The 15,756-nt window shown below is 42.7% G+C and overlaps 1 protein-coding gene across 1 annotated transcript in view; it reads left to right on the top strand.

Moving 5' to 3' along the window:
- LOC121878414 (nephrin-like) overlaps positions 1-15,756 on the top strand; it is a 95,606-nt gene that overhangs the window by 66,195 nt on the left and 13,655 nt on the right. Inside the window, exons 4-14 of the mRNA XM_042384640.1 lie at positions 4,659-4,867; positions 5,258-5,368; positions 9,498-9,701; positions 10,520-10,671; positions 10,977-11,121; positions 11,371-11,501; positions 12,167-12,326; positions 12,473-12,581; positions 12,755-12,942; positions 14,356-14,694; positions 14,949-15,185. Of these exons, the coding sequence (XP_042240574.1) occupies positions 4,659-4,867; positions 5,258-5,368; positions 9,498-9,701; positions 10,520-10,671; positions 10,977-11,121; positions 11,371-11,501; positions 12,167-12,326; positions 12,473-12,581; positions 12,755-12,942; positions 14,356-14,694; positions 14,949-15,185 (1,985 nt within the window). The remainder of the gene's footprint in view (positions 1-4,658; positions 4,868-5,257; positions 5,369-9,497; positions 9,702-10,519; positions 10,672-10,976; positions 11,122-11,370; positions 11,502-12,166; positions 12,327-12,472; positions 12,582-12,754; positions 12,943-14,355; positions 14,695-14,948; positions 15,186-15,756) is intronic.

Consider the following 15,756-nt stretch of genomic DNA (forward strand, 5'->3'; position numbering starts at 1 on the left):
ACCGTCCGAGATAGCTCCTGTATGTTAGTTTGTTTGTTACTGTGCTGCATTACGCAGATTAGGTGAGTTTGAAATTATGTTTTTCAGAAATACATAATTTCAGCTTCCAAATTGGGGGATGACCGAAACGAAAATATTACCCCATTTAATACAGTACTTCTCCTGTGCCCTTCATGAATACCTCTTTTTATTTTTAGATTAAAAATGTAGCTCAAATTGCCCATATTTTATAGTTGGTTGCTCTGCCATCAAGTTGAACCACGGTCTCCCTGTCGCAATTCCTTAAAAATAGTGGCTTTAAGGAAGAGTTATACTTCCTTATTGGATATTCCTTAGAGTGGACCGAGACGTCATAATGTAAACACACTGGCAGCAAAGTTGCTCATTTTCCATTTAACTTTAGTAATATATTTATGTATTCTGGAAAGTACGTCCTTGCGAAGTGTTATTTGTTTTCTCGCAGAGTGATTTGCAAGAGTTTATAGTGAAGGGAAATAAGGTAATGTTATACTGTATAGTTTTACCAGTTGGTTTTCTTATGGGCTGAATCACCTCCGGCCCACATCAACTACTTCCTCACCGTGTAGCCAACTGGACTGTATTATCTGTGCATTCTCATATTTAACACATTAACCTCAATAAATACAACTCGTATTGACCTCCACTTACCTCTTGATGTTGTATTCCACCAACAACGATGACACTAACACGTCACTGTTAACGCGACAACCGCGGCAACTAAACTGACCGTGACGGTCTTGAGTCATGACACCTATTCATAAAACATCTCAAAACGGGTGTCGGAGCTTCATGGGACTGAATGAAACTGTCTCATTACTGTGAGAAGACTTCGATTGTATCTTTCTCTTTGAATTTACGAAATACTTTATTTTCAATATAAATTATTATATGCACATAAGAAACCTTTACCTTTCCAATTATAAAACAATTATCCCATATGAATGAGTTCACTGTAACGAACACCGCTGGTCAAGAACCTCTGAAAAAACACTTCCAAACTCTGTCGTCATCAACTGTGGAGAAACTTTGAGGATTTTGTTTTTATTTTGTTTGAATCAGTTCATTAACTGTATAAAATATAAACAAAACACAGATTGAGATAAAACACAATTATAATAGATAGTCACAAATCGTTAAGAAGTGACACAAGAAAACAATTTTTTTTTAACCAAAGCTTTCGAATACGTCCACCAGGCAGGACTACCAACACAGATCACCACAAAACAACGTAATAAACAAACTATATAACATTATCCTTATTCACTTCAGTGTTGTACTAATGTGTTATACAGACTGTAGGTAAACTCACTGGGAGGAGACAAGTCACACTTACTTCAACAACTTGGTGTTTCAGGTATACGTGTATTAGGAAGCACGGCATAAATGATATGGTAGACTCAACAGATTGCTTAAAGCCATTCAGTTAAATCGTGTAAAAATTATAACGATATTTCAGTAATGTAGTAAAGTCCCTGAGTTAAACAGAATTACATGAATTTACTGAAATACTGTGTGTGCTTGGTGAGTTACCCGGCTTCACCCTGGTGGAAGGACGGATGATAGTGTGCAACCATCCTCTTAGCCACCCGCACTCTCCTCTTAACTTTAAGTTCTTTATCTTCAAAACTATGGAAATGCATCCGAGTGTGAGACTGTTCCTCCACAGAAACAGCGCTCACAGACAGAGGCCTGTGTGAGCGACACTTGCTATACTTCTCACTGAATCTTTTTATTCATACAGAAGGAACCCGGCCACGGGGGAGCACAACAACCTGTCTGTTTTAACAAAGATGTTGTTGTTGGTGTTGGTGATGTGTTTTCTTTTACGTGGTTCAACTACTGAGGATATTTCCATCATAGTAAAAGTATTGTTTTTGGTCACATACTTCACCTGTGATGGGCCATTAGTAGTCGCCTGTTTTCTGTTTGTTTTTTCTTAACGATGATTTAGTCCGTCGTTACTGACTTTTATATAGATTTCAGTTTGCCTCACTTTCAGCACCATTAATAAGTACATATATCTATATTAATACCCAAATAATGCGTGTTGATGCGTAAAATATTTCCAAAGTTGTATACATGGCCTGCAGAGATACAAAAATAAAAGAATGCGGGAGCTTTAATGTCGTGAATAGATTTCCACATAAAATTAAGAAGAAGCTGGAATTATACACATGAGAAACAAAACACATGTTACAAAATCCTGCATAAATTAGTTAAATAAAAATATCCCAAAATACTGGTAGTCTTAAAATAATGAGTTTAATATTAGCCCACCACATTCTTCCAACATGAATTAGCCAACCATAGCTCCGGGTTTAGAGCTGTCCATTCCTCCTGAACGGACATGTGTGGCTCTGGCTCACGAACAGAGAACTTCCTTATGTTCGTGCGAGAGTTATGTTCCTTAGCTGTAAAGATAAGAAGTTAAAGATAACTGGGGAGAACAAATTTAGAACATGTGGGCCCTTTGCTGAACACATGGCTGCTCTGCTGAACACATAGATCTGAATCTTCGGGGTCTCAGTCAATGGTGGAGTCAACAGGTTGATTAAGCTTGAACATCCAAGCAGAGATGGAGGAGGAGGAGGAGGGGGGGGGGAGTTAGAGAAGAAGTGACCGTTCATGTACCTGTCAGATATTGCAAGTGGGTTAAGCCATTGTTCACATGCGACCCCACACACACACACACCCCACCACACTCCTGGTTATATTCCGGACCAGACATCTGCCAATAAAGCTTTTCACCCACAGTGGATTATGCTTGTATTTTGTTATGTCCTTCCTACCTGGGCATGGATTCGGTCCAAGTATCCCGTAAACAGCCAGGGTAAAGGGCCGTTTGTCCACCGCACGCTGATGTCTCCGCCGTCTTTCTCTTGGTTATATTCCTCTCACTAATAAATCATCTCGTGCTCTGAGAAATAGGTCATATTTATAGCTTTGCTGACATTTAATCGAGTCCCCGATGAACTGCAATTTCAATTGTCTATTTATTCAAGGGTAGTCGCTGTAATGTGACGTATGTCAGTCAAACTGAACGATAACTGAGGGTCAGATTTACCGGACACGGGGAATGCTCGTTCAGAAAAAAAACAACAACAACTAATATTAAACCCGTCGTATTCAGCAACCAGAGACCATAGCCAGGCGTACGATCACCCTATAAATAAGACAGTGTTTTACCATCCTCACCACTTGCTCAGACGACATAACACGGATCACTCACTCAGTACAGCCAGCCCTGGACACCCACGACTCTTCTGCTTCCTTACTTTACCACCAGCTAGTATGTGCTGTTCTTGTTGGTGTGTAAGTTACTTGCTTATCTTTCTGTATTCATCTTTGGTATGAGGTCGATGCTTCTACGATTTTTTATATATATTGTTAAGCGCATGATAATTTTTAGTAAGTCACTTAATGTACTCAATGATGTAATTAATTTGATTTGTCATATAGAGCTTTTGATAATGATGCTATTGTAGTCTATTCTATGTTTTAGGTCTGATGACGACAATATATATTGTATAAACGTTACCCAATAAATATGTTCCTGTAAGAATAATATAATTAGTTTATTCACGCAAATGTGTTCGTAACTGCTAAGTATATTTACTTCGTTAATTTAACTCTGTTGTTTTTGTTATTTTATTGTAATTTGGTGTTTAAATTCTCATTGTGTTTATGGAAATTAGACAAGAATAAAGTCTTAAAAAAAACTTGTAGACCAAATTTGAGAAATAATACATGGTGGGAGGAGCTGTGAACATAAAGGTGTTATACGCAATGATTTATCGTGACAAGGCAATATATATATCCTGTAACACAGATTTATTCTCAATTTTTTTTTGGATCTTTTAAATCAATGTATCGTCTATGTTTTCTGCTGAACTACACCCTCCCTCTCTCCCCTCCTTCCCCCGTCTTGTTGTTTTGGGGCAAATATCGTGTGAATTTTTTCCCCCCATTTTATCAACTTCTCGTTTATCATCTTTCTATCTTCATGTTTACACTTTTCTTGAATCTAGTCATGTCTACATCAGCCTACTCTTGTACAGTGTGTTCTCTCTTCTAGTGGTATCTGGTCTTTAGTGGTCTCTTCTAGTGGTCTCTTATGGTCTCTTCTAGTGGTCTCTTATGGTCTCTTCTAGTGGTCTCTTATGGTCTCTTCTAGTGGTCTTCAGTGATCTCTTCAAGTGGTCTTTATTAGTCTCAAATGGTCTCTTTTAATGGTCTCTAATGGTCTCTTCAAGTTGTCTCTAATGGTATTTTCTAATTGTCTTCAGTGGTCTGCTCCAATGGTCTTTAGTGGGCTCTTCTAATGATCTCCTGTGGTCTTTAGTGGTCTCTTCTAATGGTCTCTAATGGCCTCCTGTGGTCTCTAATGGCCTCCTGTAATGATCTCCTCCAGTAACATACTCGGGCCACACTAAGACAACTACTCGCTGTCTTTGTTTATTAATTGCAAAATCGCTCCCTCAGACAAAATCCTAATACCAGAATAATGACGTAGACCAAAGAACATTAGTTGGTGTTTGTTAGGTTAGGTTAGGTGTTATCCTCCACTTGGTATGTACTACTGCCGGGTCAGCTTGAGAATCTCCCCTAACCACACAACACTTTCTTTTTTTCATTAGTATCGACGGACGTGATGGTCCTGTTAGTGGAGGTCAACACTGGTCGTCCGAGGCAGCACTGGGTAACCGAGCCCACTTAGACCTTACCACCCGTCCTCCCGGTCTGGTGGTTCAACCAGTACTGGCCTCAGACCACGACCAGTACAGGTGTCGGGTTGACTACCGCTCCCACCCCACTAGGAATGTCCGCGTCCAGCTGCGCGTTGTTGGTAAGTCCAGATGTCCAGATGATTCATATTTTCTTCTTTACACACCGGCGAAAAATAAATTGTTCATAATTACCGTAAGAATGAATTATGTTATGGAACGAGAAAGGTGCAGAGTAACACTGAATATGAATAATTATAAATTAAAATGGTGTCGAGTGTAGATTTGTGTTATGTGAGGCTAGACATGATATGTTACCAGTGTTAAATATAGCATGTAGGGACATCAGCCCCAATACAGCCATACAGCGACATTTGTCTAATAATAGGCACCTGTCTTGTAGTGATGTTTCACTCTGGATTTTCTTATTGGTAAAATATAAATACAAAGTGTCCTTTGGCTACAAGGTACTGGATGAGAGTAATGATGTAGTGTTTCACTGTGGGGGACAGTGCCGCCGCGGAGGTTGACGGTGGTGAGTGAGGCGGGACTGGAAGTGAGCGGCGTCATCGGGCCCTACCCCGTCGACTCCTCCCTCACCCTACACTGCAGGGCTGAGAACGGTGAGTAGAGAGAGAGAGAGAGAGAGAGAGAGAGAGAGAGAGAGAGAGAGAGAGAGAGAGAGAGAGAGAGAGAGACCCGAAAAGGGTCATCGTAGATGGTAGTGCTACAATTATCATCAAGGGGTCATCTTGTCCAACAGTGTAATAACCAGGTCAGCGGTGGCCGGAGTAACAACAAAAGGTCACCCTGGCTGTGCTCGGCTGGTATTGCCAGCACTAAATCACCATGGTTGGCAGTACCCACAGTGCCAGCAAAAATCACCTTTACTGGCAGTACCAGGAGCACTAACAATAGATCATACCGTCTGGTAGAGAATAGTTACAACATTACTTCTGTAGTGCCAAAATGGATTCACCCCGTTTGGCAGTACCAGCGCCCAGTCTCCCTTGCTGGTAGTGTCATTAGTACCAGCACCATGTGACCCTGACTGGCAGTGCCAGTAGTGCCAACACCAGGACACATTGGCTTGTAATACCAGTAGTGCCAACAACAGATCACCCGACTGGTAATGTCAGTAGTGCCAACACCAGGTCACCCTGGCTGGTAATGTCAGTAGTGCCAACACCAGGTCACCCTGGCTGGTAATGTCAGTAGTACCAACACCAGGTCACCCTGGCTGGTAATGCCAGTAGTGCCAACACCAGGTCACCCTGGATGGGATTGACAGTGGTGCCAACACCAGGATGTGTTTGCTAGCGTCAGCTACACTGAACCGCCGCAGATAGTTTTATTTTGTCTTTTATTGGTTTTTCCTTTTGTGTGGCGGAGTTTGTCATCAGCCTGTCGAGAAGGCGTTCGCTTCATTTGGCGAGCCAATATTTACTGCTATCACGATGGTGTCTCGTCCAGCCAGGAAATTACTGGAAAGTTATATGGCTTCACCGGAACGATTGTATCTGTGAAACTTATAGAACCAAGTATTTTTACTTCATTACTTCCGTGGGAGACATTTAAAGGGCATTTATTTGGTAGTTCTTTGTCTCAGTGAAAGTAGATCGACAAGAACACAGTATATTTCACCTGTAACCTACGGTCCTCTTCTGCACTGTGGTCAAGACAATTACAGAGGAAGGTTTCTTAGGGGGCGTCAAGTGACGTGACCAGGCGGCTAACTGCGGTCATTATTAGGTTTTAAGTTCTCAAATTATGTCTTATGTTTTTAAAAACCTTGTTAACGTTCACCACATATTAAGGAGAGGACAACCTGGTGTTTACATCATACTGTGTTGTGTTTGTGAACAAAGTATGTTTGTTCAGACAGGGGGCGACTTATATACTAGGTTAATTGAATATAAAAATGCCACAAGATAAGTCAGTTGTAACACCTAGTATTTATGGCGACTTGTATAATTAGTCACTCAAATATTTGAAGACACTTTATGTGTCAAGGAGTTGGTTGAACTACAGCTGAGTGTTTGCTCTTTATCTGTGGTAATATATATGTTAACAGATATATGCGTACAGTATTTACAGGAGCTGTAATTTTGCTGCCGCGAGAGAGATGATTACGTGTTCTCCACCGTAACCAGTCTATCTGTGAGAGAGGGGGGTGTTAAGTAGTATATAAAGGTGTTTGTTGTACATACATAATGATGCTATAACACTGCTCCGGCACCACCTTACCCAGCCCTCACAGTTATTAACCTACATGTTCCTGACCATGTTACCAGGATGTGTGCATAGCTAAGCAGTTGTGCTTGCAATTTGTCTAAGTGAAGTAGGTGGGGCCCCTTAGCGGGAGGAGTTCCTACTAATTGTTCTCTCTCATGGTCTGCATTTGTTAACTTTATCATGACCATCGGCGTCAAGGCTTTTTTTTTAATTTTCATTGTATTTATGTCGTCTTAAAAAATAATGTTTCTTCGTGACTAAACTACTCTCAAGAGACGAACTTTGGTGTAAATCCCGTAAAGCTGATCGGTTATGTCTCGTTACTGGGTCGCTGCTGCTCCTCCCGAAGGGCTGCTCCTTTAACGTGGTAAAATTCGTTGTCTCAGCTGCAGTCACCTCCGACAACTTGTGATGTCCGAGAGATACTGTCGAGAGACTGTAGACCCATTAATTGTTTGTAGGAAAGGCGAATTCCAAAATGGCGTCTCTCGTCAGGGGGATGACTCGTGTGAACCGCTAATGTACACACAGGGTGGTGACTGTCGAGATGTATACAGCTGGTGCGAGGCGTTTGGTCAACTGGCTCACCACTGTTATGTCTAGAGAAGTCCACTGTGACCGAAGGTGGCTTGGTGACCTCTTGATGGCCCCTTGGCTTAAATCTTGAATCACTGAATCTTGACCTTTTAAACTGACTTTTGTATCATTACATTATTTATAAGTTGCTCACTTAGAGATTGTTTGATAGTGTTGGTGTGGTGATAGTGTTGGTGGTGGTAATAGTGTTGGTGTGGTGATAGTGTTGGTGTGGTGATAGTGTTGATGTGGTGATAGTGTTGGTGGTGGTAATAGTGTTGGTGTGGTGATAGTGTTGGTGTGGTGATAGTGTTGGTGTGGTGATAGTGTTGGTGTGGTGATAGTGTTGGTGTGGTGATAGTGTTGGTGGTGGTGATAGTGTTGGTGTGGTGATAGTGTTGGTGTGGTGATAGTGTTGGGTGACTAGTGTTGGGGTGGTAATGGTGTTGGGTGGTGATGGTGTTGGTGTGAGTGATGGTGTTGGTGTGGTGATGGAGTGTTGGTTTGAGGTGATGGTGTTGGTGGGTGGTGATGGTGTTGGTGGTGAGTGATGGTGTTGGTGGTGGTGATGGTGTTGGTGTGGTGATGGTGTTGGTGGTGGTGATGGTGTTGGTGTGGTATTGTTGATAGTGTTGGTGGTGGTAATAGTGTTGGTGTGGTGATAGTGTTGGTGTGAGGCGATGGTGTTGGTGTGGTGGTGATAGTGTTGGTGGTGGTGATAGTGTTGGCGGTGATAATGGTGTTGGAGTGGTGATGGTGTTGGTGTTGGTGATGGTGTTGATTGTGGTGATAGTGTTGGTGGTGGTGATGGAGTGTTGGCGGTGATAATGGTGTTGGTGTGTGGTGATAGTGTTGGTGGTGGTGATGGTGTTGGTGTGGTGATAGTGTTGGTGGTGGTGATGGTGTTGGCGGTGATGTGGTGTTGGTGTGGTGATAGTGTTGGTGTGGTAAAGTGGTGAGTGGTGGTGGTGATGGTGTTGGTGTGGTGATAGTGTTGGTGGTGGTGATAGTGTTGGCGGTGATAATGTGTTGGTGTGGTGATAGTGTTGGTGTGGTAATGGTGTGGTGATAGTGTTGGTGGTGGTGATAGTGTTGGCGGTGATAATAGTGTTGGTGTGGTGATAGTGTTGGTGTGGTAATAGTGTTGGAGTGGTGATAGTGTTGGTGGTGGTGATAGTGTTGGTGTGGTGATAGTGTTGGTGGTGGTGATAGTGTTGGCGGTGATAATAGTGTTGGTGTGGTGATAGTGTTGGTGTGGTAATAGTGTTGGTGTGGTGATAGTGTTGGTGGTGGTGATAGTGTTGGTGTGGTGATAGTGTTGGTGTGGTGATAGTGTAGGTGTTGTCGTTGGAAGCTTACACACATTGGTCGCTATTCATAAATATTCTGTGGTGTTAAATAAAAACATCTATATAACTGCGGCAGGAAAAAAACAAAATATCGTCACGTTCGATTGACAGATGCGGTACAATAGATCTGAACGAGGGAGCAGAACTTTACATTGAGTTAAATTTATGAGTTCGTGTACCTGGGGGCCCAGCAAGCTTCGTGAGTATAATTCATAGATATATCTGAAATTTATTGGATATATTCATGGGAAGTGGTGAAATATTAGGCTTTTTTTGGGGGGGGAGTAATGTAACTGATAGATAATGGTACAAAGTGCAGTTAAGGTGTTTACAATATGGTGCTGATGATGACGATGTAGTTGATGATAGTGGTGTTGTCTCTGTCACGGTGCTGATTAGGGTGACAGTATATCAAGCACTATCTCTCTATCACAGCACTATCTAATAATGATGGTACTATTGATACAGTACTATTTTTGTCACAGGTCTGAAAATGGTGACAAAATTAAGAATATGACATGTGTTAAAAGTGATAAAGATGCCGACTATATTATAATGTGTCTGTTCATATTGCCTACTATGGTGCCTTCAGGACGACCCCCTCCTTTGGTAACGTGGTGGACTAAGACGACCCTGCTGGACGACTCGAGTGAAGAAAGACGAGGGGATGTTATCCTGAACACCTTGACTCTGCCTACCCTCACCCGAGCTGACCTGTATCGTGTTATCACTTGTCAGGCTGTCAACTCCAAGCTCTCGGTTCCCATGGCGGTGAGCCTCACTATTGACATGACATGTGAGTCTTTTTTTTTTATGAGTTCCGTAGAGGTTCATAATGATCATACCATGTACTGTACTTACACTCACCAAGCGACACACTCACATATTGGCTCACTTTCACGAATATATTGTAAGAAAAGAAAAAGGTATAAAATTCCTGTTTCAAAGACAGCTCGCTCATTATTGAAAAGTCTACCACACACACACACACACACACACACACACACACACACACACACACACACACACACACACACACACACACACACACACACACACACACACACACACACACACACACACACAGCACAACACAATAACAACACAACAACTGCACAACAACACAACACGACACAAGAATAACTGCACAACACAACATAATACAATAACAACATAGCATAACAACACAACAACAGTATAACAAACACAACACTAAGACACAGACACACACACACACACACACACACACACACACACACACACACACACACACATTCCAACCCCTCTCAGACCATCAATTGGTTCACTTGAATATCTCTACACTGGCATGTGACCCTCTCAGCCCGGTGGTGTCTCAATAAGTCAGCAGAAACTGGATAAACCTAACATCAAAAAGACCAATTCCTGTACAGTACTACGGAAATGTGATGGAAAGTATCTATATTGTGTCCAAATCTAAGATGCATTACTATAACAAACTTTTTAAGGCTTACAGTATCTTAAAACAAAAAACAAAAATGAAATGTTAATGTGAAATAATATATAGTGTGGTTATTATTGTGTTGAATGGATTAATTCTACTTTAACTGGACACTATGCTGCTTGTGTTGACAGTTCCACCAATCAGTGTTAAGATCGCGGTGCCGCTTGACAGTCTAGCTGAGGGTCAACGGTACAAGATGGTGTGTGAGTCGTCAGGCAGTAGACCCAAGGCTGACATCACTTGGTGGAAGGACGGCATGCTGATGACAGACGCCACTTTGCAGGTATATGTTGTCCTATTGTAAAGACTTCATATACACTAACTTGACCTGATTACTTAAGCCAAATAAATAATAGAAATTGGAAAAAGAATATAAATTCTCCTACTGTATTACATGTAATATTGTAATCTGTTTGCATGCACAGTGCATAAATTAAAATGTGACTGATTGTGGAAGTAGGAGTGTTAGAAAAGGCGAAATGATGATGATTTAGAGAGACATGGGAAATAGGAAGTGGACAGGGTGATAGAGAGATATATAGTATAGGCATAATATTAAGTTTTCCACTATTCGCTCATCAACAACAGGTGTACCAAGAAGGTAATGTGAGCCGGTCCACGCTGCAGCTGACACCCACACTGGCAGACCACGACACTTATATTTCGTGTCGGGCTGAGAACCCCCTATTGACAGCTCAAGTTATTGAAGACGTCCTCAAGCTTGACGTGCGCTGTGTGTATACTGCTCTGTTTATATATATGTATATATATGTATATATATATATATATATATATATATATATATATATATATATATATATATATATATTTTTTTTAGACGTATAACCTACAATATTCACTGCATGCATACTTTCATAATATATACTTATTTTCTGTATTAAAACATAATTCACATGTTAACAGATGGTATCGTTTATTTTGAATGATGACGGTCGATATGAATGTTTTTGCTCATGGACAGACAAACCGAGACTGTCCTTGGCGGCTGGACAGAACTTGGACATGGAGGACATCAAGGAGGGCGACGACGTTTACTTCGAGTGTGGTATCCAGGCCAACCCTAGAGTCTACAAAGTCCAGTGGTTTCATAACGTGAGTCACAGAGAGACTTGGTTGATAAGTAAGTGGAGAACAGTCAACAGATTTTAGTAAGGACCGACATTTAAAGAAGGAGAGCCAAATATTGTTTTTCACGAAATAAAAACTGAGAATGTTTGTTCGTCATGTAAGGAGAGATTGGTAGGAAGGGCTTCTGCAGAATGTAATTTCAGCAGCATGGCTAAGTGGCCTTTCCAGATGCCTTCATATACCGATTGAGAGACTATGATGCTGTTTTCAACATTTATGTTGAATTGTACTACTATTGTTAAATAATACAGTTAGTAATTTGTTTTAGAAATATTGAAAGAAGACAAGCTGTGTGCACCCAACTTACTTAAGCAGGCGAGGTCTTTTTGTGGAGATGACTGTTGTTTGACATTCATAAGTTCATTTCCCCATTCGGGACAATGTGGATACAGTACGCTGTATACTAAGCTTTTGGTACACAAGGTCAGCATGGCCAATACTGCACTCGACCGTGTTCACTTGACCAAGTTATAAATTAGGTACCCATTTACAGCTGGGTGAACTAGGAGTGCCCGGGGATCAAACCACCGAGTCATGGAACAGAAGGCGAGCGCTGTATCCATTCGACCGCCACACTCCTGGTGCACTTTGAAGGCATGACTAATGTGTGTATGTCCCGTGCTTCCCAGGGCCTGGAGCTGAGCCACAATGTGTCAGCGGGAGTGATAAAAAGTAACCAGAGTTTGGTGCTGCAGCGAGTCAGTCGGGATTCCACTGGGGAGTATACTTGTTCCGCGGCCAACCTGGAGGGTTCTGGGGACTCCAACGCCGTCCATCTTAGTGTCAAGTGTGAGTACTTTCTATTATTTCTGACGATGCCATCACAAGTTATTTACTTTTACATGATGTGAAAATTATTGGATATACTTTGAACAACAAACAAATATAACTTTATAAACATGATCTTGAGCATTTCCGTTATCTGGTAAAAACAGTCGCTCCCACGTGTCGGCCGAGTCAGAAGGTGGTGTACGGTGCAGGGAAGCACGAGCAACTCAATGTTACCTGCAGTGTCGAGGCCCATCCAGAGCCCACCACCTTCAGGTACGCCTCCTTCAGTGATAGGTAGACGTTCAGTAGTGATGTGTGTGTGTGTGTGTGTGTGTGTGTGTGTGTGTGTGTGTGTGTGTGTGTGTGTGTGTGTGTGTGTGTGTGTGAGGTGAGCGTTTACTGTTTTACTGTGTTAATTGAATGTTTAACAGTAATTTCTGTGTCAGATGGGCGTTCAACAGCTCGTCAGAAGTGATGGAGATTCCTGGTAGTAAAACGTGGGTGCTGGGTGATGGTGTCAGCCAGGTATCCTATACACCTCGCACACACCTGGACTACGGATCCCTCCTCTGCTGGGCCACCAATGACGTCTCCAGACAGAACCAACCTTGCATCTATCACATCATACACGCCTGTGAGTATGTCATACACACCGTTACTACCTGCCAGTATCTCAAGAATGACTCCGACGACACTGCATCTGATAACACTGTCTCTAGGATCACTGCCTATGGTAACACTGTCTCTAGGATCACTGCCTATGGTAACACTGTCTCTAGGATCACTGCCTATGGTAACACTGTCTCTAGGATCACTGCCTATGGTAACACTGTCTCTTGGATCACTGCCTATGGTAACACTGTCTCTTGGAACACTGCCTCTGCCAAAAAAAGACACTGGAACTTTGCTTCTGTCAACACAAACTCTTGATCCTCTTTCCTCTACCACAAGCCTCTGTTAGAATAGACTCTTATACTCTTTAACCTTTTATCCATTCCAAGTGAGCCACTTGAGTCTTTCATCTCTACAAACACCCTCCTCTCTGTCATATTTCTTTTCAATCTATTTTTCTATATTCCAACGAAGACAATTGACTCTTTGCCTTTGCCATCACCGTCTGTTGAGCCTTGAGCCATCACACGCTCGTCAACCTTTCTCCTCCACCCAACACTGCTCCTAGTCTTCTCTCAACCTAAACTGCTTCTAGATTCTTCTCAACCTACACTGCTCCTAGCTCCTCTCCTCAACCTATACTGCCGCTACACTCACCTCTTCCCACACTGCCTCTCAAACTTTTCACGTCTCTTTGATCTCAGTTTTCCTAAGCCAATCCACTTACCATTTTATCTCTGGGATTTAGTTAAGCCTATTATCAATGTTTATTTCTGTGGAAATATTCACTATACCTTCCCGGCGACACACTGTATTTTGACTCACTGTACCATGATTCACTGTACCATGATTCACTGTACCACGATTCACTGTACCATGATTCACTGTACCATGACTCACTGTACCATGATTCATTGTACCATGACTCACTATACCATGACTCACTGTACCATGATTCACTGTACCATGCCTCACTGTACCATACCTCACTGTATCTTGATTTACCATTCGCGACTCACTGCAACCTGACTATTCTATGCTTTCCTGAACCTTCCCCCTGGACTCACCTCTCCCAGAACTCACCGCCCCCCAGGACTCACCCCCTACTAAGACTCACCGTCCCCCAGGACTCACCTCCCTCCCAGGACTCACCTCCTCCCAGGACTCACCTCACCCCAGGACTCACTACTAGGACTCACCTCCCAGGACTCACCTCCCTGCAGGACTCACCTCACCCCAGGACTCACCCCAACTAGGACTCACCTCCCTCCCAGGACTCACCTCCCCAGGACTCACCTCCCCCTGAACTCACCTTCCCCCAGGACTCACCCCCTACTAGGACTCACCTCCCTCCCAGGACTCACCTCCCTCCCAGGACTCACCTCCTCCACGACTCACCTCCCCAAGAGTGAGATCCCTGGTATTTTCTCCACAGCGCCCCCTGATCCTGTCAACAACTGCACTGTAGAGAACATCAGCTCGACGAGCGTGGGCGTGAGGTGTCAAGCGGGGTGGGATGGCGGGCTCACCCAGACCTTCACTCTCTCCGTCAGTCACGCCCGCGCTCATACCCGCGGCCACGACACCAAGAAGGCCCCACGGGTCCTGGCCAACACCTCCACCTCCCCTCGACCAGAGTTTAATTTGGCGGGGCTTCAGGCTGGGACCGAGTATGTCCTCACTATCCTGGGTGTCAACAAGAAGGGGCAGAGTGAACCCGTCAGACTGGCTATATTTACCCTGAAGGATGTGGCTGAGAAGCGTACCAGCCCAGGTAATGTGATGATATAGACAGTGCATGTTAGAGACTCAAGATATAAACAAATAATGTATAAAATGAATAATATTTTAGTGTTAGTGTTTCATATTGAAATTACCCATAAGGACTGAGGTTAAATTAATACCATTCTTGTGTATGTAAGAGCTGTACATTATGAAGGGACAAACAATTATTTTTTTGTTTTGTTTCTTGTTTTTAACTTTGTTGTGAATGACGACTAACTTTAGTGCTTTGTTGTATCCTCGCAGGTGTAGGGATGGTGAACCTGACGCCTATAGTGGGTGTGGTGGTGGGTGTGGTGACATCGGTGGTGGTGACATGTGTGGTAATAGTGGTAGTGGTGAAGTCACGTCGTCGGCGAGTGTCCCGGCCTGAGGTGAAGATGGTGTACGACAAAGCGTCCAGTAGCCCCTCACAGCTCAGGGGCCAAGAGGAACCCCCAGACAGTGACGACCAAAACCCTGACCTGATCCCTGTCAACCATGGTGAGTGTTTCATCTAGTGAGTGTTTCGTCCTGTGAGTGTTTCATCCTGTGAGTGTTTCATCTAGTGAGTGTTTCGTCCTGTGAGTGTTTCATTTGGTGAGTGTTTCATCCTGTGAGTGTTTCATCTAGTGAGTGTTTGTTTCATCTAGTGTTTCATTTAGTGAGTGTTTCATCTAGTGAGTGTTTCGTCCTGTGAGTGTTTCATTTGGTGAGTGTTTCATCCTGTGAGTGTTTCATCTAGTGAGTGTTTGTTTCATCTAGTGTTTCATTTAGTGAGTGTTTCATCTAGTGAGTGTCAGACTACTGCTACACAAAACAGATCGATAGATATAAAGTTTTATTGTTGATGAAAAAATATCAAATATTGACGTTAAATGTGTCAGGAATAATGTATTCTTTTAAATCATAGACTTTCAGTCATTTTGAGATTTTTTTTCATTTTATTAATAATTCCGTCGCAAATCAATCTTCTTTATAACATTTATCCATTTATTATAATATGAGATATAAACAGTTTACGTGACAGTTTCAAAATATACAATATAGTATTATTGGAAGACGTGCGTGGCCG

This window comes from Homarus americanus, unplaced genomic scaffold, assembly GCF_018991925.1.
Source record: "Homarus americanus isolate GMGI-L3 unplaced genomic scaffold, GMGI_Hamer_2.0 scaffold41027, whole genome shotgun sequence".
NCBI classification, from domain to species: domain Eukaryota; kingdom Metazoa; phylum Arthropoda; class Malacostraca; order Decapoda; family Nephropidae; genus Homarus; species Homarus americanus.